At 43.0% G+C, this 21,531-nt stretch overlaps 1 protein-coding gene across 1 annotated transcript in view; it reads left to right on the top strand.

The window, feature by feature from the left end:
• Positions 1–20,541, top strand: part of PDZD4 (PDZ domain containing 4) — a 37,005-nt gene extending 16,464 nt beyond the window's left edge. Inside the window, exons 2-8 of the mRNA XM_087710886.1 lie at positions 787–1,058; positions 2,458–2,548; positions 7,036–7,134; positions 12,199–12,261; positions 12,532–12,633; positions 17,021–17,131; positions 18,433–20,541. Of these exons, the coding sequence (XP_087567012.1) occupies positions 787–1,058; positions 2,458–2,548; positions 7,036–7,134; positions 12,199–12,261; positions 12,532–12,633; positions 17,021–17,131; positions 18,433–19,767 (2,073 nt within the window). The 3' untranslated portion in view covers positions 19,768–20,541. The remainder of the gene's footprint in view (positions 1–786; positions 1,059–2,457; positions 2,549–7,035; positions 7,135–12,198; positions 12,262–12,531; positions 12,634–17,020; positions 17,132–18,432) is intronic.
• The last annotated feature ends 990 nt before the right edge of the window (positions 20,542–21,531 follow it).

The following is a 21,531-nucleotide window of genomic DNA, read 5'->3' as shown; positions in this document are numbered from 1 at the left end:
GCGGGGGGAGCCATTTTGGGAAAGTTACGAAACCAGTACTGTATGAATAATACCTCAAGTATAAAGGATATTTAGGTTTTGGTTTTGGTTTCGGTTTCGTTTTATTTATATGCTGCCCTATTCCCAGCGGGACTCAGGGCGGCGCACAAGCCCAAGGGGGGAAAGGGAAACACAAAAACTACAGATACAAGCATTTAAAAATAACCAACAGCCACACAATTCGAGAGGGGAAGGGAACTCATCAACCCCAGGCCTGCCGACACAGCCAGGTTTTAACGGCTTTTCGGAAGGCCTGGAGAGAGGTGAGGGTCCGAATCTCTGCGGGGAGTTTGTTCCAAAGGGCCGGAGCTGCCACAGAGAAGGCCCTCCCCTGGGTAGTAGCCAGATGGCATTGGCTGGTAGACGGAACCCGGAGGAGGCCAACCCTGTGTGATCTGACGGGTCTTTGGGAGGTAATTGGCAGCAGGCGGTCTCTCAAGTACCCAGGTCCAATACCATGAAGGGCTTTATAAGTGACGACTAGCACCTTGAAGCGTATCCGGAGACCAATCGGTAACCAGTGCAGCTCGCGGAGGATAGGTGTAACGTGGGTGTACCGAGGTGCACCCACAATCGCTCGCGCGGCTGCATTCTGGACCAGCTGAAGTCTCCGAATGCTCTTCAAGGGCTGCCCCATGTAGAGCGCATTGCAAGTCACTTGAGGATGACTTCACAGTGGAGACATGAAGAAAGTGCAAGGATTGAGAACGTTTCTGACCTCCTCTTCCTCTCTTCTTCCCCCTTCAGGTGAATGGTCGGGAATTGTCCCGTCTCTCACAGGAGCAGACCCTTGAGGCCCTCCGGTGCTCGAAGGAACCTCTGGTCATCCAGGTGTTGCGGCGCAGTCCTCGTAGCCGGGGAGGAGGTGGCGAGGGGTCCACCTCTCAAGGAGACATCACAACACTGGTTGATAGTGGGACTCAGACAGACATCACTTTTGAACACTTAATGGATCTAGGCAGGATGAGGCCGCCAAGCCCTCCGGCTGTGAGGATGGAACCCTATGGGCTGCCCGATCTGTAAGTCCTACCTTGAGGAAGACACAACATCGTCTTGTCTTCTTTATTTACCATTGATTGTACTTACATCTTGTACGCTTCTGGGACAAGCCAGTCCAGGGTAGCTAATAATATTAATCCAGGAGACAAAACCCTAGCGTGCATGTTGTAAGTCCTCGACTTACAACAGTTCATTTCATGACCATTCAAAGTTACAACGGCACTGGGAAAAAAAGGTGACCTATGGCCATTTTTCACAAGTTCCAACCTTTGCAGCTTCCCCATAATCATACGATCAAAATGCAGATGCTTGGGAACTGACTCATATTTATTTCCCCGGAGTCATGTGATCGCTTTTTGCCACCTTCTGACAAGCAGAGTCAACGGGGAAGCCAGATTCACCCAACTACCAGGTTACTAACATCAGGTGCAGTGATTTACTTAACAACTAAAGCAAGAAAGATCGTACAATGGGGCAGAACTCACTTAACGACATAAAAGTTTGGACCCAATTGTGGCCGTAAGCGGAGGACTTACCTGTACATGAAAATATCAGAATATGTTGTTGTGTCTTTTTCAGAAGTAGAAAATAATAAGCAATAGGATTTTTAGGATTTTAGGATTTTACTTTATTTGTATGCCGCCCTTTTCCCTGAGGGGACTCAGGGTGGCTCACAATTCAGGGGGAGGGAAGGACAAAACAAGTTACGTACATGAAGACAATACATCGTTAAAAAGTGCAACAGTCATACTATTCGGGTGGGGTTGAAGTCTTTAGCCCCAGGCCTGTCGGGATAGCCAGGTTTTAAGGGCTACGCGGAAGGTCTGGAGGGTGGTGAGGGTACGAATCTCCACGGGGAGTTCGTTCCAGAGGGTCGGAGCAGCCACAGAGAAGGCTCTCCTCCGGGTAGTTGCCAGTCGACATTGACTGGCTGATGGAATTCGGAGGAGGCCTAATCTATGGGATCTTATTGGCCTAGTGGAGGTAATTGGCAGTAGGCGGTCTCTCAAGTACCCAGATCCAATACCATGAAGGGCTTTGTAGGTGACAACTAGCACCTTGAAGCGCACCCGGAGATCAACAGGTAGCCAGTGCAGCTCACAGAGGATAGGTGTTACGTGGGTGAAACGAGGTGCACCCATGATCGCTCGCGCGGCTGCATTCTGGACCAGCTGAAGTCGCCGAATACTCTTCAAGGGCAGCCCCATGTAGAGCACATTGCAGTACTCCAGAATTTTTCCTTTCATATCGTCCTGTGAAAACCCTTTGCCTTTTCCTGTCTTTCTAAGTTTGTCACATTAAGTTCTGGGATCTGTTTGCCTTCGGTGAAATTACACTTGATAGAAAAGAACCTATGAAAGTTCTATGTAGGAAAGCGGAACATTTACCTTCCTACCCTTTGTTCTTTCTTCTTCAAAGCCCCTCAATCGCGCATGAATATTATGACCCTGTGGAATTTATGGAAGGAGCTGCTCCAGAGGCCGAGCGAGCAGAAGACCTAGAATACGAGGTGAGAATGTATTGAAACCGGACGCCCATTTCAAGCTTCTGGCTAGAGCAGGATTTTGGATTTACCAGGATGTGTTTTAACCTCAGAATAAATGCAGGTGTTTAAAATCAAAGCTAATGGCTAAAAACAACCAGCTTGGTTGATGCTTTGCTCAATAGGTCCCCAAATCCAGAATAGACATTAGTGCAAAAGGTTTACAGCAGTGGTGGGATTCAGCCAGTCCGTGCCTATTCGGGAGAACCGGTTCTTAACTTTCTAAGAGGTTCAGAGAACCGGTTGTTGGAAGAAATCCAACAGGTGGCGCAGTGGTTAAATGCAGCACTGCAGGCTACTTCAGCTGACTGCAGTTCAGCAGTTCGGCTGTTCAAATCCCACCAGGCTCAAGGTTGACTCAGCCTTCCATCCTTCCGAGGTGGGTAAAATGAGGACCCGGATTGTTGTTGGGGGCAATATGCTGACTCTGTAAACTGCTTAGAGAGGGCTGAAAGCCCTATGAAGCAGTATATAAGTCTAACTATTGCTACTATTGCTATATTTTGGGTTTTTTTCCGCTTTACAGGGCTAATCCTGTAAGGAAGGCAGGAAGGAAACATTCTGGTGTTGTTTCTACCTTAATCTTTATTGCCCTGCTTACAGAAACTGCCTCTCCGGTTAACCCTTATTACATTGTCACAGCTAAGGCGAAGCGCCCATCGACCTGAGTAATGTTGAGTTGGCCACGCCCACACCGTCACATGACCACCAAGCCCCACCTACCCACCTGGTCATTAGGACAGAGAACCGGTTGTTAAATTATTTGAATCCCACCACTGGTTTACAGTCATGTTTTCTAAAAAGGGTGCAGGTTGCCCATGGGAAATATTTGAACATTGTCTACCAGTGCCAAATATAGGATGATGCCTTCTTGTCATTGTGAGAGAACTTTGAATCCAGGATGAAGGGCTACTCATTTTGAACATGGGGAGCTGCTTTGTCCTTCCAGTTGTTAACAAATAAGTGCCTTTAGAATTAGAGCTGAAAGGATCATAAACATGCTCAGGGGAAAGCCACGATCTGAACAGGCCGCCTGCTATTCTTCTAGAATAACCTTATTTGAACGGTGATGCTCAGGAGCCACTTAATGTCCTTGAATCATGGGAAAGAAAATGGAGGGCAGTGGCAGAAGGTAGCAGGACACCCTGCTAAGACCAAGGGGTGGGCTGGGATTTTAAACATGGCTCCTCCCTCTTTTTGGAGGGAGATGTACTGAAACATTTTGTGGCAGATCCTCCTTGTGGGTAGTCCTCACGTAACAACCAATTGCTTAGCCACCATTCATATTTGTGGACTTCCCCAGAGCTGCTTAAAACCCGTTTTTGAAGTTTCAATGGCTACATGCCCCCACCCCCCCAATACCATGGTCATGTGATCACATGTTGCGCCCTTGGCAACTGGCTCACGTTTATAGCAATAGCAATAGCAGTTAGACTTATATAGCAGTAGCAATAGCAGTAGACTTATATACCGCTTCATAGGCCTTTCAGGCCTCTCTAAGCGGTTTACAGAGAGTCAGCATATTGCCCCCAACAATCTGGGTCCTCATTTTACCCACCTCGGAAGGATGGAAGGCTGAGTCAACCCTGAGCCGGTGAGATTTGAACCGCTGACCTGCTGATCTAGCAGTAGCCTGCAGTGCTGCATTTAACCACTGCGCCACCTTGGCTCTATACCGCTTCATAGGGCTTACAGCCCTCTCTAAGCGGTTTACAGAATCAGCATATCGCCCCCCACAGTCCGGGTCCTCATTTCACCCACCTCGGAAAGATGGAAGGTGGAGTCAACCTTGAGCCGGTGAGATTAGAACCGCTGAACTGCAGATAACAGTCAGCTGAAGTGGCCTGCAGTACTGCACCCTAACCACTGCGCCACCTCGGCTCTTCTTATTTATGGCCATTTGCAATGTTCCTGAGTCATGTGATGGTGATTTTTGGCAGGTTTTGATGTTAATTTCCAATTTCTGGCAAAAAAAAAACACCCATTGGTGAAAATGGGTTCACTTAATAATCACTGTGTGCTTTTAGCAACCTCTATGTTTGATTAACAACATGAAACATGATAGAACATTTAATCTCTTAATCTAACTTCCGTATGTAATGCTGGTACTTAATAGTTTCCCTGTTGATGGCCCACTGAATGCCTCTGAAAAACAGTGCCTCTGAGGTGACACAAAGATGGTGGCTTTATTATTCACACATTCATTCTTAAATACTCAGCTGAGATCACAGCCATCAGGTGCTGAATATGCTTGTGTGAAATGAGCCTTATTTATCCATATCTAAGTCACTGGAAGGGAGTGGCTGGAAAGCCCACATTTAAAAAAAAATATTTTGAGTTCAAAGATCTATAAGTGAATGTCCAAAAATGCAGAGGTATCCTTTCATTTTGGAGGTGTTTTTTTTTTAAAGCAAAATACAGGTAGATATGTGTTCTGCCCCCCTCCTCCGTCCAGTAACGAAAGCCGAGACATGCTTAATGAGAATGTCCTTTAATAGCAAGACCAGACTCTCGGTGGCTGAAAGCCAAGTAAACAAACAGATAACGACCTTGGCAGCAAGTCCGACAAACCTTGGCAACAATTCAAACAAATTCTGGCAGCAATCCAACCTGCCAAGTTAGTTTCTCTTTAGTCAAAGCGTTGACTTCTGCAAGAAGGGCATGGCACAAGCAGTCCTTTTTATAGTCTGGAGAGGAGCCTAATGACCATCAGCTGAGCGTAATTACCTCCTGTAATTACGTAATTGTTCTTGACGAGTAGCCGTTCGACGGCGTGCATCCCGGAACAACTCACTGTTGGTTTCCTGATCACTCTCCCTTGTCTCCTCCCCACTGATCCAAGGCTCAGGCGCCACCTTGTGGCCAACCAGTCTCTCTGCGCCCTGCTCGGAGTTGGTACCCTGTCCAGGGTCCTCCACATCCTCCAGGGCCAACTCATAGGGCCCCTCGCTGTCGGAGTCTGGTGACAGCTCCAACGACTCCTGCTGGGCCACAACAGATATGTAACCATTTAGCGACTGTTCAAAGATACAGTGGCACTGAAAAAAAAGACTCATGAACTGCCCTTGCACTTATGACCCATGGTCACTTGACCAAAATTTGGATGCTTGGCAACCAACATTTATTTAGCATGATTGCAATTACCCAGGGCCAATATGATCACCGTTTCTGACCTTCCCACGCCAGCTTCCAATAAGCAAAATCAATGGAGGAAACTGGGTTCGCTTAATGATCACATCAGGGCTGAAATCCAGCAAGTTCTGACAGGTTCTGGAGAACCGGTAGCAAAAATTTTGAATAGTTTGGAGAACCGGCAAATACCACCTCTGGCTGGCCTCAGAGTGAGGTAGGGATGGAGATTTTGCAGTATCCTTCCCCTGCTATGCCTACCAAGCCACACCCATAGAAATGGTAGTAAAAAAAAATTAAATGTCACCACTGGATCACATGATTCACTTAAAAACTGCAATGATTTGCTAATAACCATGGCAAAATAGCCAGGCTTGACTCACTTAACAACTGCTTTGCTTAGGAATAAAAATTCTGGTCCCAATTGTGGGCATATGTCAAAGGCTAGCTCAGTGTTTCTCAACCTTGGCAACTTGAAGATGTCCGGACTTCAACTCCCAGAATTCCCCAGCCAGCATTCGCTGGCTGGGGAATTCTGGGAGTTGAAGTCCGGACATCTTCAAGTTGCCAAGGTTGAGAAACACTGGGCTAGCTAGTAAAGGAAGAAGTCTTTTAGTTGCTTGGATGCTCCTAATTTGCACTATGTTTATTGGAGGACCAGATAAGCACATCACTAAATTTTGGCAACAAAACTTGAGAATTCTCGGAGAGTTTAGAGCTGCAGGCAGCTCACGAGTTGTCCATCTACTTCTATCTTATGGGTCGGTGAGATTTTTTTAAAGAAAAACAATGCCTGAAGAAGACCAAAACTTTGATTATTTTTTTGAGTATATATGGAGGAAAGTCAGCCAAACGAACCCAATTCAATGAGATCTGGAACTTCTAGTCTGCTGACTCCATGAAGTATTAAGAACCGGACTACGTTCTTACAGAAGGAACCTTCTGTCCCAGGGCATCTAAGAGCTGAGGTGGCGCAGTGGTTAGGGTGCAGTACTGCAGGCCACTTTAGCTGACTGTGATGTGCAGTTCAGCGGTTCAAATCTCACCGGCTCAAGGTCGACTCAGCCTTCCATCCTTCTGAGGTGGGTGAAATGTGGACCCGGACTGTGGGGGCAAGTTGCTGACTCAATTTGCTAAAATAATTGTCAACCGCTTAGAGAGGGCTGAAAGCCCTATGAAGCGGTATATAAGTCTAATAAATAAATAAATAAATAAATAAATAAATAAATAAATAAATAAATAAATAAATAAATAAATAAATAAATAAATAAATAAATAAATAGATTTGCTACACTGGGTGATCTTCGTTTCTTTCTGTCTTGCAGGAGGTGGAGCTGTACAAATCCAGTCACCGGGATAAGTTGGGCCTGATGGTTTGTTATCGAACTGACGATGAGGACGATGTAGGCATTTACGTTGGAGAGGTGAGGTCAGGGACAGTGTTCAAAGGGACGCGGTAGTTTAGGCTAAATGGGGGAAAGAGAGAGCTACATGTGGGGATTCAATGTATATGAGAACTGACGAGAGCTCCTGGTTTTGTGCTCTTGCTTCAACAGCAAGAAGTATTCATTTTCTGTAGGAGTTCCGTGTGTGTTTGTGTATGAAGGTGGTTACTATTGAGCAGAAGCTCAGACTCTTAAGTTGAGGTTAGGAGGAAATCTAAACTATTTTCATTGAGGAAGGAGAAATGTGTACATTTTGTAGAGGCTTCCTTCTTAATGAAATAGCAATTCCGTGTCTGTTCAGGATTACTAAATCCTAAAGAGCTGCAAAACTTCAGATGACCACTAGACGGCAGAAAGGAGACACGGACCATTGTAACCCTTTGCTGTCATTTAGTGGTCATTCTGATTAGTGCAACCCAGATTAATTACTTCAGTTTGGTTGCAGATTTTCTTTGGGATTATGACTTGCTTTCTCTTATTTTCCACAGGACCATCATGCAGTTGTTATTTCCAATCTTTAAAAAAAAATCATATTATGGTTTTCAATGTCATCTCTAGTTTTGCCACAAATCAACATTCCAGGAACATTTTTTGATTGAAATCCAACAGCTATTCAATTTGTAGCATTCCATACCAGCAGCCTCATTGTAAATGGACATAAATCAATAAAAAAAAATCAATACTCTTTGAAGTACCACAGTAGCATCTCTAGTGCACTGTGGAAATTTTTTTTCTTGCTTGTTTCCTCCAACAGTTGAACTTGATATAAATATATCTTTAGGATAGAGATTGGATTTGCAAGTCATTTATCTTCAAGGCACACATTGTCCCACCACATCCATACTGAGCATATGGCTTTGGGCTTAAACTGCCGTCGGCAGCTCCAATCACACTTTAAGCCCAAAACCCAGCCTGAAGATAGCGAGTGAGACCTCGCTGAAATGTTGCCAAGACAATCTCAATCTTACACGGGAAAAGACCCGAATACAACAAGACCAGCATATTATGTGTGTGTGTGTCTCATTTTTATTGATTATGTTTATATGAATAAAAGATAAACATGAAACATAAAGGAAAGCAAAGAAAAAAAAATAAAAAGATAAAAGATAAAATGGGAAGCCACTACAGATAAAGAAAATAAATAAATTGATAACTACCGAAGCAATGTGTGATCTTCATTACAGCCATTACAAACAACCATATTTCCTCTTCTCCCTCTCAAAGGTTACATTAAATGGCTGCTCTCTATCCTCTATTCATCCCAACTTTAGTCAGGAATTTTTTTTTAAAAATTCCTCATTTCATTTTGTTTAATTTTCAGCCAAAAAGTCCATGAATGTTTCCATCTTTTATAATAGTACTATTGTTTTATCCCTGATCAAACAGGTCAATTTTGCCATTTCGACAAATTCTGCCATCTTCACAATTGTATTGTATTGTATATTGTATACAATTCTTCTGTTGTGAGTATTTCAGTATTTCTCCAATGTTGTGCATACAATAGTCTTTCTTCAGTTACCATATGCAAAACCAATCTTCTCTCAGTCTTTTCCAATTGGTCATCCATAACTCTCAATTAAAAAAAAATAGTTTCATCGGAATATTGATCTTTAAAACATTTTGTATCATCATATGTATTTGTGTCCAGTATCCTTTTTCTTTTTCACATTCATTATGCATGGTAAGTTAAATGTTTTTCACATTTCCCAAATTGACTAGAAGTACTTTTATATATTTTAGGAAATTTCTACGGAGTCCTATATCAGTACTACATCATTTTATAAAAATCCTCTTAAGCTATAACACACTGTGAATTTCAATTCTTTTAACCATATTCTCTCCCATTCATCCATCTATAAACTATAACCAACATTTTTAGCCCATATTATCATGAGTCTTTAACTTTTACTTCTATTTTAAACCTCAGAAAATTTATACATTTTAGCAATCACATATTCATCATTTGTACAAGTTTAATTTCAAATACTGTCTTATGTTGTTCAATTCCAGTTACCTTTCTATCTACATTCTTTTTCCCAATTGTGCATATGAAAATCATTGAAAATTAAATCATTCTGCAGTCATTTAACAAAATCAACTTACGGTATTCTCCTCCTTAAGATATTTAAATAATCTTCTTTTCCATTGAGGTATGTATTATTTAGTTAGTTAGTTCAAAAGTACTTTGACAAACAATATTCCAAATTCAGCTATCCCCTTAGTTCATTTAAAACTTTCTTAGTTAGTACTCTTGGCAAATATTTTGCTATTAATTATTTTGAATTCCATATAATTATTTCTGTACTTTTTATTTTAATCCGTTGTGTTGGAGATACACTCACCAAGTAGTTTATGTATTCTGCTTTCAAGATATCTCTAGAATTTACAATCCCCCCCCCCATGTGCTCTAGAAAGTAGAGTTGGTGAACTCAATGTTCTTTAGCAGACTCCACTTGAGACACTTGAGCTTGATCTGGAGCACAGGTGGGCATTCTCACAACTTTTTTTTGTCCACAAAAATTCTCTAGGTCTGGGCTCATTGTCTAGTTGACAATCTCTCAGATTGTCCCCATAATACGAAGGTGTGTTAGTCTGCCATTTCTCCATCGGGAACTCTCTGGAACCTGGATTTTCTCCTATTGTTTCTAACCTCATGTTGTGGGAAGTAAGCAGAGAGGTACCACAAGGTTCTGTCTTAGGCTCAATACTCTTCTATATTTTCATAAACGACTTCCATGAAGGAATAGAAGGAGAACTTACCAAATTTGTGGATGATACTAAGCTGACAGGAATAGCCAACACCCTAGATCAGTGGTCTCCAACCTTGGCAACTTTAAGACTTGTGGACTTCAACTCCTAGAGTTCCTCAGCCAGCTTCAACTCTGGGAGTTGAAGTCCACAGGTCTTAAAGTTGCCAAGGTTGGAGACCACTGCCCTAGATGATAGACTCAAGATCCAGATGGATCTTGACAAACTTGAACACTGGGGCCTATCTAACAAAATGACACTCAATGTACAGAAAAGTAAAGTCTTGCACTGCGATTTCTCCGCGGGTTGCCCATGAGGCCAATGATGAAGGAAGACATGGACACGAGTCTTCTCTCGGGATGAGCCGACCCAGAGCATAGTCTGGATGACTCTTTTATTGAGCATACACAAAGGAAGGGGTGGAGTCACATGGTCTATGTGGCCCAATCATGGTTGTACAAGTCTATGGTATATGGTAACTCATTTACTTCCATGTAGACCTCTGAACCTAGAGAATGTCCATAGTCAGCAAATAAATCTTTTACTAGCATGCAAACTTCTGACCCCTAGTTAATACTGCAGAGTCAGCATGCAAACTTTTGACCCCCTACTTAGTGCTGAGAGTTAACAGGTTGTGACCTCTGCCCTACTTAATGCTTCAGAGTCAGCAGTTTGTATTACTGACTTTATGGTGAATGATTACTGCTGTTGTATACGTCTTCCAGCATAGCTATGCATGCCTACACTTATGTTACAACATTGCACTTCGGCAAGAAAAGCCAAATGTAAACATATAGACTGGGTGAAACCAGGCTTAATAGCAGTAGCGATGAGAGGGATCTTGTCTTAGGGGACAACCAACTAAATATGAGCTAACAGTGTGCAACGGCAGCCAAAAAAAGCCAATGCAATCCTAAATTGCACCAGCAGAGGGATACAATTAAGATCAAGTGAGGTACTCTATAAAGTTTTAGAAAGACCACATCTAGAATACTGCATCCAGTTTTGATCACCACACTATAGAAAAAGATGTTGAGACTCTAGAAAGAGTGCAGAGAAGAGCAACCAAGATGATTAGGGGACTGGAAACTAAACCATACAATGAAAGGTTGCAGGAAGTGGGCATGGCTAGTGTAGTGAAGAGAAGGACCAGGGGGGACATGTTCCTATTTGAGGGGCTGCCACAGAGAGGAGGGGGTCAAACTATTTTCCAAAGTACCTGAAGGACAAACAAGGAATAATGGGTGGAAACTGAACAAGGAGAGATTCAACCTGGAAATAAGGAGAAATTTTCTGACAGTAAGAGCAATCAATCAATGGAACAGAAGTTGCCTTCGGAAGCTGTGGGAGCTTCATCACTGGAAGCCTTCAAGAAGAGACTGGACTGCCATTTGTCAGAAATAGTGTAGGGTCTCTGATTGGGCGGGTGGGTTGGACTAGATGACCTACAAGGTCCCTTCCAACTCTGTCTGTCAGGGTCCTCAGTTCTACACAATAAAAATAGAGGTATCAAGTAATAAGAACTAAGTCAAGATAGAAAAAAAGGATCTTTGGCATTTGTTGGAATTGGGAGAGTTAGTTACGGGTTAAAAAAAAAGAGAAAGAAACATTGCCTAATGGAGGATGCCAATACACCTGGAAGAATGCATAGGGCCACTTTCTATATTTATGATCCCTTATCTTTTGACCTCTTCTGGAAAGGAAAACATACAGATAAAAGACCAATGTACTTCAAGGGACATTATCTTTTTTAAAGCAGGCCACTTGGCCATGTTAGGATGCTGGGAGTTCCTTGGTTCTTTGCTCAGTACTTAAAATGGGGATTAGCTACCTATGGGCCTCTAGATGGGTATCTAGGTGTTGCTAGAAATGGACCATGGTGAAAAATTGCATTTACATTACATTCCAGTAACACATGAACGGCTGCTGGCTACCCAGCCCAGATTCGAGGTTAATCAGTTCTCACTGACTAACCTTACCAACCCACAGAAAGCTAACCCACCAACCCACAGAAGAGCCGAGGTGGCGCAGTGGTTAGGGTGCAGTACTGCAGGCCACTTCAGCTGACTGCTATCTGCAGTTCAGCGGTTCAAATCTCACCGGCTCAAGGTTGACTCAGCCTTCCATCCTTCCGAGGTGGGTGAAATGAGGACCCAGACTGTGGGGGCGATATGCTGACTCTGTAAACCGCTTAGAGAGGGCCGAAAGCCCTATGAAGCGGTATATAAGTCTAACTGCTATTGCTATTGCTAAAAGCCCTAATAGTTCTCCTAATGTGATTTCTCTTCTTACTAGGTCAGTCCTAATAGCATTGCAGCCAAGGATGGACGGATTCGAGAAGGTGACCGCATTATCCAGGTGAACATTAAGGGAACTAATTTGGAGGGAGGGTGCTGTGGATTTTTAAAAGGGCAGCTTAATATAGCCCTCTCCAACTCATAGTAGACTATAACTCCCGTCATACCCAGTCAGCACAACATTGGCTTGTTGGCTTGAAATGTTGCAGATCGTAATCCAAAATAAAACAAGAAGATTCAGTCTGGGGAGGCTGGCTGTACTCTCTTCCTGATGTATTCGTTCAGCCATCAACTTGTGCTTTTTTTTAAAATACATTTTCTTCACTTTTAGATTAATGGCATGGAGGTCCAAAACCGAGAGGAGGCTGTAGCAATTCTTACCCAGGAGGAGCGAACAAACATTTCTCTGCTGCTGGCTAGGCCTGAGACTGAGGTGGGAAGCGCTTAGATGCAGCTCACAGCTAAAAGAAATGGGGAAGTAAGGGAGCCGGGTTGTAACTCAGCTGGAGAACACATGCAGTGTATGCACAAGGGAGCCAGAGCTTAGAACACACATAGTCCTCCCTTAACATCCATTCATTCAGCTACCATGGTATTTGAAGTAACAATGCTACCAAATGAAGGGTACTTACAACAGTTCCTCAGAGTTTTGGCCATCCCCTGGTCACACAATCATGACAGCTGCTTTGGCTGTGTGGAACAGAGTGGCGTATGTGAGATCAAGAGCTCTTCAGAGTATAGTGAGGGAAGAAAAGAGTTTCTGTACACCTTCCCATTTGGTCACTTCTATGAGCTTGTCGATCAGAAAGGTCGGCAGTTTGGCAGTTCAAATCCCTAGTGTCGCGTAAGAGCGAGCTCCCGTTAATTATCCCAGCTTCTGCCAACCTAGCAGTTCGAAAGCCTGTAAAAATGCAAGTAGAAAAATAGAGACCACCTTTGGTGGGAAGGTAACAGTGTTCCGTGCGCCTTCAGTTTTTAGTCATGCCAGCCACATGACCATGGAGACATCTTCGGACAGCACTGGCTCTTCGGCTTTGAAATGGACATGAGCACCACTCCTTATAGTCAGGAAAGACTAGCACATATTGTCAGCGTTCCAAGTATCATGTAGAATTAAATCAGAGTCCAAGGCAAAACAATCCTTAAAGTTCCAATTTAATAAAGCCGACATCTTAGCACATTGCTGTGGAATCCCAAATGTGGAAATTTCATCAGAATCCCACCCAGTTAAAAGTTCATGATCTTGTCCCCACACCCACAATCCATCACATGGTCCAATCTTCTTCTTCCACGTTGGCGTCTCCTCCCAGCTGCTTCCGGTCAGGTGTAAAAGTGCGGAGACAAGAGATGACCTTGGTCTTCTAGAAAAGAATGACAACAATACATTCCACAATCCTACTCCTGTCTATTCCCCCCTCCCATCAACTATACTATTGAAACAGCATAATGAAATAAGAGAAAGTGTGGCAGGCCAAAATTCTAAAAGAAATATAATTGCAGGCCTGACACATATGTGCAAGGGGAACCTTTAGCTTTACCTTATGGAACACTGGGGAAAGGAGATCTCACTTCCCGTTGACTTGGACTGAAAACAGAGTGGAAGAGATCCCCAGATCTGTACTTATTTTATAATAATAAGTGGAGGTTGGCGGGTGGGATCTGCACAGGAGAAGAATTCCTAATTCTCCCAATCCTGGACTTGCTTCTGCAATTCACATTTCTCCTGCAATTTCCTTTCTGCCCTGTCCCCAGTCATTTTAGTTCCGTTTCCCACACCTTTGTTCAATTGCTGGAAACAAATTTAGCACATGAGATACTGAACAATTCATCTTACAAATTGTATTTATTTAAAAAATATTTTTATAATACATATTATAACTATCATGCATTCTTACGAAGGGGCTTCCATCAATGAAACAAGGTTTGCATGTCCTTAATATTGCATCTACACGACTGTAATGTTTTCATTTGTATTAAGAATTATATTAAACAGACAAATCTAATACAAGAACCTAATGCAAAACCACATTTATGAAAAGAAACAGAAAAATATTAAAAACAGAAGAAAAATGCTCCTGAAAGGAAGTAGTAAGAAAAAGTTACTCCCTCATTCATTTCCAGCAAATATATTCAACATTATTAACTTACCACTGTCTCTTAAAACAGTGTTTCTCAACCTTGTCAACTTGAAGATGTCTGAACTTCAACTCCCAGAATTCCCCAGCCAGCGAATGCTGGCTGGGGGATTCTGGGAGTTGAAGTCCAGACATCTTCAAGTTGACAAGGTTGAGAAACACTGTCTTAAAATATAGCCAAATACATCTTCATTTCATACCTCACCCTGTTTTTAATAAACTCATCTGTAAATCTTCAGTTATTCTTATTAATCAAAAACGGTCCAGTAAAAATTAGCAGAAATACCTAAAAGCATATAGTCCCCATTTCCATTTAATTTAAACCCCCCCCCATCCTTCTCTTTAATAATCAAAATCTAATCTCGACTAACAAAAAATTGCAAAAAAAATAAAAATCAGAATTTTTAGCCTCTTTTTTGAGGGAAGAAGGTGCATCTTATACTCTGAAAAATACAGTATTTAATATTACCAGAAATCATAAAACCCTAATTTCCATATCAAAAATAATAATGTAGATGTTGTAAACTAATCCATTACACCTAAGCATCCTCCCCCCCCAAAAAAACTCCAGTCCGATCAAGATAATAGCAATAGCAGTAGACTTATATACCGCTTCATAGGCCTTTCAGGCCTCTCTAAGCGGTTTACAGAGAGTCAGCATATTGCCCCCAACAATCTGGGTCCTCATTTTACCCACCTCGGAAGGATGGAAGGCTGAGTCAACCCTGAGCCGGTGAGATTTGAACCGCTGACCTGCTGATCTAGCAGTAGCCTGCAGTGCTGCATTTAACCACTGCGCCACCTTGGCTCTTGTGATCATTAAGCATCACCAGAGATGGCAATTCATTTATCCATACTCAAATAAACCAATTTTTAATATTTTTTTCTCCTTCCAACTGCCCATTCTTAGTTATCATAGATAAAATTCTGTTTTCTTGAACTATTTTTACCTGTTATTTTGAAATTCTTGTCATCTTTATCCAAGTCCATTTATAATTTCCATATCATAATTCCAGTAGGTCTCATATATTTTAATTTAAAAGAGATCGCTCTTTTGATATATTATTTGTACATCTTTTAAAATTCATATATGATCATCCAATTTCATTTCTAAGTCTAATATTTCCATCTCTTTTTTATTTTTATAAGCTATAATTTTAAGTCCATTGTAAGATCCAGTTTGGTTATTTTCAAAGGAACTTGTTTTGTCTTTCTAGAACTTTTGATTCCGGTATAGGGTTAAAAACCTCATCTTGAATCCACAGAACAAACATTTCTTTTAAAGTAGCCATTGTCTGCTCTCTATTCATCAACCTTCAATCCCATATTCATCTTGAAATTTAAACAAGACAATTTTTTCCCATGCCAGAGGATTTTTCCAATTATCTTCAAAGTCTTTCCTTAAATCAATTTCCTCCAAAGCCTTAGTATTTAAAATCCTGCCAAAACCAACTTGATAATCACCCCCTTTCCTGTGTATTGCAAAAAACAGCAAAAGTTAAAAATCTTACAAAGCTGGAAACACATTTTTTTTTCTTTTTTAAAAGGATCAAAGAGAAATCACCCAATGACTGGCAAACTTGCAGTTCCAATTTTTTTTAAAATCTCTGATTGAAACAATAAAGAGGGGGGAAAGTTCCAAAGTGATTTTAAAAAATAGGTTTAGTTGAGCCTTGAGTCCATGAAAGGCTGCATTTATAGCTCAGAGCATGACTCCCAGCTGATTACAAACAGCTGCGAAAGCACTGTTTCTGCCATCTACTCACTAAAAACAGTTGTTCGGAGTACATATGGGTACTCTCCAGATCTCTTTTGATGAGAAACCATTGATGAGCACAATTCTAAAACTAGCAACATGCCCATTTCACCTGTCAAGCCATCCAGCGCACATTTCATTGATTTGGTCATCAGAATCCCATGGAACAGTTAATCAAATCTTTTGCTAGAAGTAAGACTTACTACTTATCCCTGTTTAAACTGCCTGCTAAACAAGTTAGCTAATCCCAAACTAAAAAGCTAATTTGGCAAGATAACTTGTTACATGGACATTCTTCAAAATTTATTTCTGAATAAATGATGACAAACCATGGGGAAATTATTGAATAGTTGGGGAGCTAGCAGATTAATTGCACATAATCGATAGCATTTAAATTAAATTAGATTTATCCTTTGACGTAGACCAGCCTCATTTATTCGTTCTGCCCTTTACGTGTTTGGAGAACAATCCATAGCATACCACTCAAAGCCCGAGTATGATCTTGTCTACACAAACTTTGGTGCACGGGGGCCTAAGTGCAAATAATAAAAAGAATTTGAATTTAGATTTCAATTGTCAACTGTCCTGATGCAGTTTTTGGAAAGTGCATTTGACAAGGAAAAACCTCTGGTTTTATTCTTAGTGTGAATTGTAGTACTTGCCCGACTTGAAGAGAGAGAGAGAGAAAAAAAACCTTTAATAAGCGAATTTCACAAGTGCTTGAAAATGAAATGAGCTTAGAAATTAAATGCATCATACAATTTGGGTAAAATATGTTTCTGTATTGGTTGTTCTTAGTAGCTACTAGAGTACAGGCTAGTAGCAAATAATCAAGCTGATGAAGATTGGGCACCTTGAAAGAACCTGGGATGGAAAATAGAAACTGGAATTCCTGGCCTTTTTCATTCTGACTGTGTTCACCATTCCAGCTGTCCAAACGTTGGAAGGACAGTGACCGTGAGGATTTCTTAGATGACTTTGGTTCTGACCACGAAGCTGGAATAAAACCGCAACGGCTGCTTTCTCCCCCAGACCAGCAGGTAAGTGGTTTAGAAGTAGAAGTTACGGTAACTAATTCACGGTAAGGTTCTGCTCCCTTGCCTCCACAGAGCAAAGCTAGCTGAATATCTTTTCTATAGGGATTTGATCATCCCCTTTTTTTCAACTTATGAAAAGGGCCAGCAGCATTATCAATTCTGCTCACTTCCACTTGTTTGCTCTTTGACTGGTACACAAAAAAGGGAGCTTGAGATCTTCTGGCAGACGGTTGGAGGATTTGTAGTAGGCCAACAATAAAACCTGACTCCAGATTGTTTGAGAACGTATAGAGTTGCCATGACAATCATAATTGCCGCCTGTATACCCACTCGTATACAGTAATACTTACATTGTTAGGATACGTGAAGGGAAGCGACTCAGATGTATATGGAGTTTTGAGTACGTGAGGTCACCCCAGTGGTGTATAGATCATAGGATGCAGTGGGGAATTGATTATCTCCCAAAGCACAATTTCCCATCTGACTTAACTAAATGCAAAATAGATCGTGGAAGACTAAAATGGGCCCAGAGCTGCATTAATTTCAGCCAAGGACTTGCCTAATGGACTCTTTTTGTCATTCATCTCTTTTTGCTGCGAGATGAAAGGGGCAGAGAAGCCTTTGTAGTCAAGAGAGGAGATGAATACGGAGAAAGCCACGGCAATGCTTTTGTGGTTGTCCATAGCTTGGTAAAGGGAGTTAAATCTTTCATCCATTTTCCAGTTAATTGGGAAGGTACAACTGATCCCTGGTTCCACCACAAAACCACGGTCGACTAAAGCGCGCTCGACGAAACCGCGTACCTGACGTCATCACAGTGCGACGAAAAAAGCACGCTGTGAGCGGTAAAGCTAAAATTAACGCGTAAACCTAAACCTAACCCCCCCAAACCTAACCCTAAACCTAACCCTTAACCTAACGCTAAACCTAACCCTTAACCTAACCCTAAACCTAACCCTAACGCTTAACGTAACCCTAAACCTAACCTTAACCCTTAACCTAACCCTAAAGCTAAACCTAACCCTTACCTTTACGTGAATCGGCTTGCTTTAAAAGCGCTTTTTAAAGCGCCCTTTTTTCTCTGCGGTTGTTGTTGTCGCGCTGCTGATGACGTCAGCGACGCGCTTTAATCGGGCGCGCTTTAGTGGACCGCGGTTTTGTTGTGCCACGCTGATCCCTCAAGCCTTTGCCAAATTCAAATCTCAGAGCGGTCTGTAAGGCTGGCATAAAAGTTTCATAGGAAATTCCGGGCCAGAATCTAGAACAGATTTCCCTGAATGGTGCCCTCTCCCTCTTCTCCTTAGGAGGAACCACAGCAAGAAAAGCCTCCTGGGGATGCAGCCACACCTCTGACTAACAGCCAGGAACTGGACAGTGGAGTTGGCCGGACAGATGAAAGTACCCGCAACGAGGAGAGCTCTGAACATGACCTGCTAGGAGATGAAGCGCCCAGTGCCGCCAACACACCAGGCAGCCTGCGTAAATTTGGACCTAGCCTCCAGCCTCGGGACTTCCATTATAGCATGGACTCCCTCCTGGCAGGGGAGCTTCCTAGTGCTGTGGGCACAGACCTGATGCCAGGACTTACCGATGAAGAGTACGAACGTTACCGCGAGCTGCTAGAGCTCAAGTGTCACCTAGAGAATGGCAATGAACCAGGGCTAGTGAACGCTGCCCTGGATGTCAACCGCAACGAGGTGGCTCTGCTGGAGGAGGAGCTCCGCCACCTGGAGTTTAAGTGCCGCAACATCTTGCGAGCACAGAAGATGCAACAGCTCCGCGAACGCTGCATGAAGGCCTGGCTGCTTGAGGAGGAAGGGCTGTATACTTTGGAAGGGGAACCCAAGAAGCACGAACTGTCCGACATCACTGAACTGCCGGAACGCTCAGATAAGGACAGCACGAGTGCCTACAACACTGGAGAAAGTTGTCGAAGCACCCCCTTACTGGAAAGCCCCTTGCGTCGCTTGGCCGAGACCCCCAATCTCAACCGCACAGCTCCTCCTTCCCCGCCACACCCCAAGTTCCGCCGGGAAGAGCGGGTGCGGCGCAGCCCCAAGGCAACTGGGGAAAGCAGTCCTTATTTGAGTCGACGTCAGCGGGAAGAGCTACCTGCTCCCATCAGCCCTATGAGCTTAGCCAGCATTTGCAAAGACTCGCTTGGGAGCAAAGCAGAACCCCGCATGGAGTGGAAAGTGAAGGTCCGTAGTGATGGCACTCGCTACGTGGCCAAGAGACCGGTGAGGGACCGGCTGCTCAAAGCCAGGGCCATGAAGATCCGCGAGGAACGCAGCGGCATGACCACAGATGACGACGCGGTCAGTGAGATGAAGATGGGACGTTACTGGAGCAAGGAGGAACGGAAGCAGCACTTGATTCGAGCCCGTGAGCAACGGAAACGCCGCGAGTTTATGATGCAGAGCCGGCTGGAGTGCTTGAGGGAAAGGGAAGGAAGCGAAGCTAGATGGGTTTCTGGTGAGGTCAACATCTTGGCCCTGAGCCACCGTAAAACCATGAAGAAACGGAGCCGACGTATCTTGGACAACTGGATTACCATCCAAGAAATGTTGGCTCACGGCACTCGCTCAGCAGATGGCCGCAGGGTTTACAACCCACTGCTTTCAGTCACTACTGTTTGAGTGTGTAAGAAAGGACACGAGGGAAGCTGCACCATTGTCTCCTGGCCAGACTGGAGAAAGTAGAATAAACACAGCTGTTTCCTCCTTGATTAATAGGACGATTGCTCTTTGAACATACTTGGGACCTTTTACTATTTGTACTCCGTGGGCTCAAAGAGCCCTCTTCTCTACACCAAATTTAGAGTGTGACAAAGCCCAGCATCCCTTCCTGCCTTAAGAACCAGGGGGCAAAATAGGCCACCAAGCCTGCTATCATCGGGAGCCTGCTAGGGAGTAAAGTCTGTTTTCCTGATGTGTGCACCATCTATATTGAAGGCAACTGTGCAAGTCTCTGGTCCCCTTTCACTTACGGGAAAGCTTTTGCCAAGCTTGGTCCACGCCAATCCCATCCTGAAGCACAAAGAACCGATTCTCATCTACAGACACTGTGCAGAGCACAAGAAAAGGAGGCTCATCCCCATCAACAGGACCAATGAACCCTTCCTGTCTTCCCAAATTGGGATGTTGTGACATCTTTCTTCTTTCTCTCTTTCCTCTTTTGTGATTGTGATTTTACATTTTTTAAATTTCTCCCAGGATGGAGGTCCGAGCCCTGGAGGCTCAATCCACAAGTGACCCAAGTGCTCCCTTCCTGCATTTTCTACCATGTCACTGCCCTTCCCTCCCAGCTCAGGAAGAGGCAGTAGCTTAGCATAGGGAGGTTTTGCAATGGAAAGCTTGTAGCAAACCTTGTACCTGAGGCTGAAATTGCATTGTTACAATAAAAAGAATTAAAAAAAACGTTTTTATTCATTGAAACCAAGTTACACAAATTGGCAGCATAAATACTTTTAAAACTGGTGCTGGCTGTGTAAAATTAGTTAGCAATAGCAGTTAGACTTATATACCGCTTCATAGGGCTTTCAGCCCTCTCTAAGCGGTTTAGTCTCAGCATATTGCCCCCAACAACAATCCGGGTCCTCATTTCACCCACCTCGGAAGGATGGAAGGCTGAGTCAACCCTGAGCCGGTGAGATTTGAACAGCCGAACTGCAGAACTGCAGTCAGCTGAAGTAGCCTGCAGTGCTGCATTTAACCACTGCGCCATCTACTTAAGCTGTTCATGCTGTAGAACATTTCTAATATACAGTAAGCATGTATGTGGAAAGCCAGCATTGCCAATGGGCGTTTGTGGGAAGGCAGATTGTACCATAAAAGCAACAGGAATGAAAAGGGATGAAAATGTTAGTACGGAGTACACAGCAGCTAACTTGTATAGCAAGCTTAGTTAACTGAAGCTCCATTTATGGAATTAATCCATTTTTCCAAGTTTACATGACAAGCTGACTCATAAAGTAACCCCAAAATTATTAGGGTACAATGTGACTCCAGCCAATGGCTAGGTTTACCGATTGCATTCTGTCAAGTTGAGCAACCTGAAGTTTCCCAGTTGCAAGCTCTCTTCCCCATCAAAAACAGGGAAAATATGGAAAATCTTATGTCTTTTTTCATAGGTGTTCTGACCTCACCTACTTAATATCATTACCACCAATGTCTACCCAAATGCATTGTGATTCGCAAACCAGCAAAGGATTGCTTGCCTCGCAATAATTGCTCAACCCATTTTATTTAATAAAGCTTTATGAGATTATGAATCTCATGTTTTATTAAATAAACATGGGTTGAGCAATTAATGTGAGGCAAGCAACCTTTTAAAATTACAAGCAACGTTTTTTTAAAATTACATTAAGATGTGATTCAGAGTTCATGGACTATAAGTGGTTA

This window comes from Thamnophis sirtalis, unplaced genomic scaffold (assembly GCF_051295495.1).
Source record: "Thamnophis sirtalis isolate CommonGarterSnake01/CBP01778 unplaced genomic scaffold, rThaSir2_p1.2 scaffold_3, whole genome shotgun sequence".
Taxonomy (NCBI): Eukaryota; Metazoa; Chordata; class Lepidosauria; order Squamata; family Natricidae; genus Thamnophis; species Thamnophis sirtalis.
Note: the sequence above shows the minus strand (reverse complement) of the source record. Positions and strands in the feature narration are given on the sequence as shown.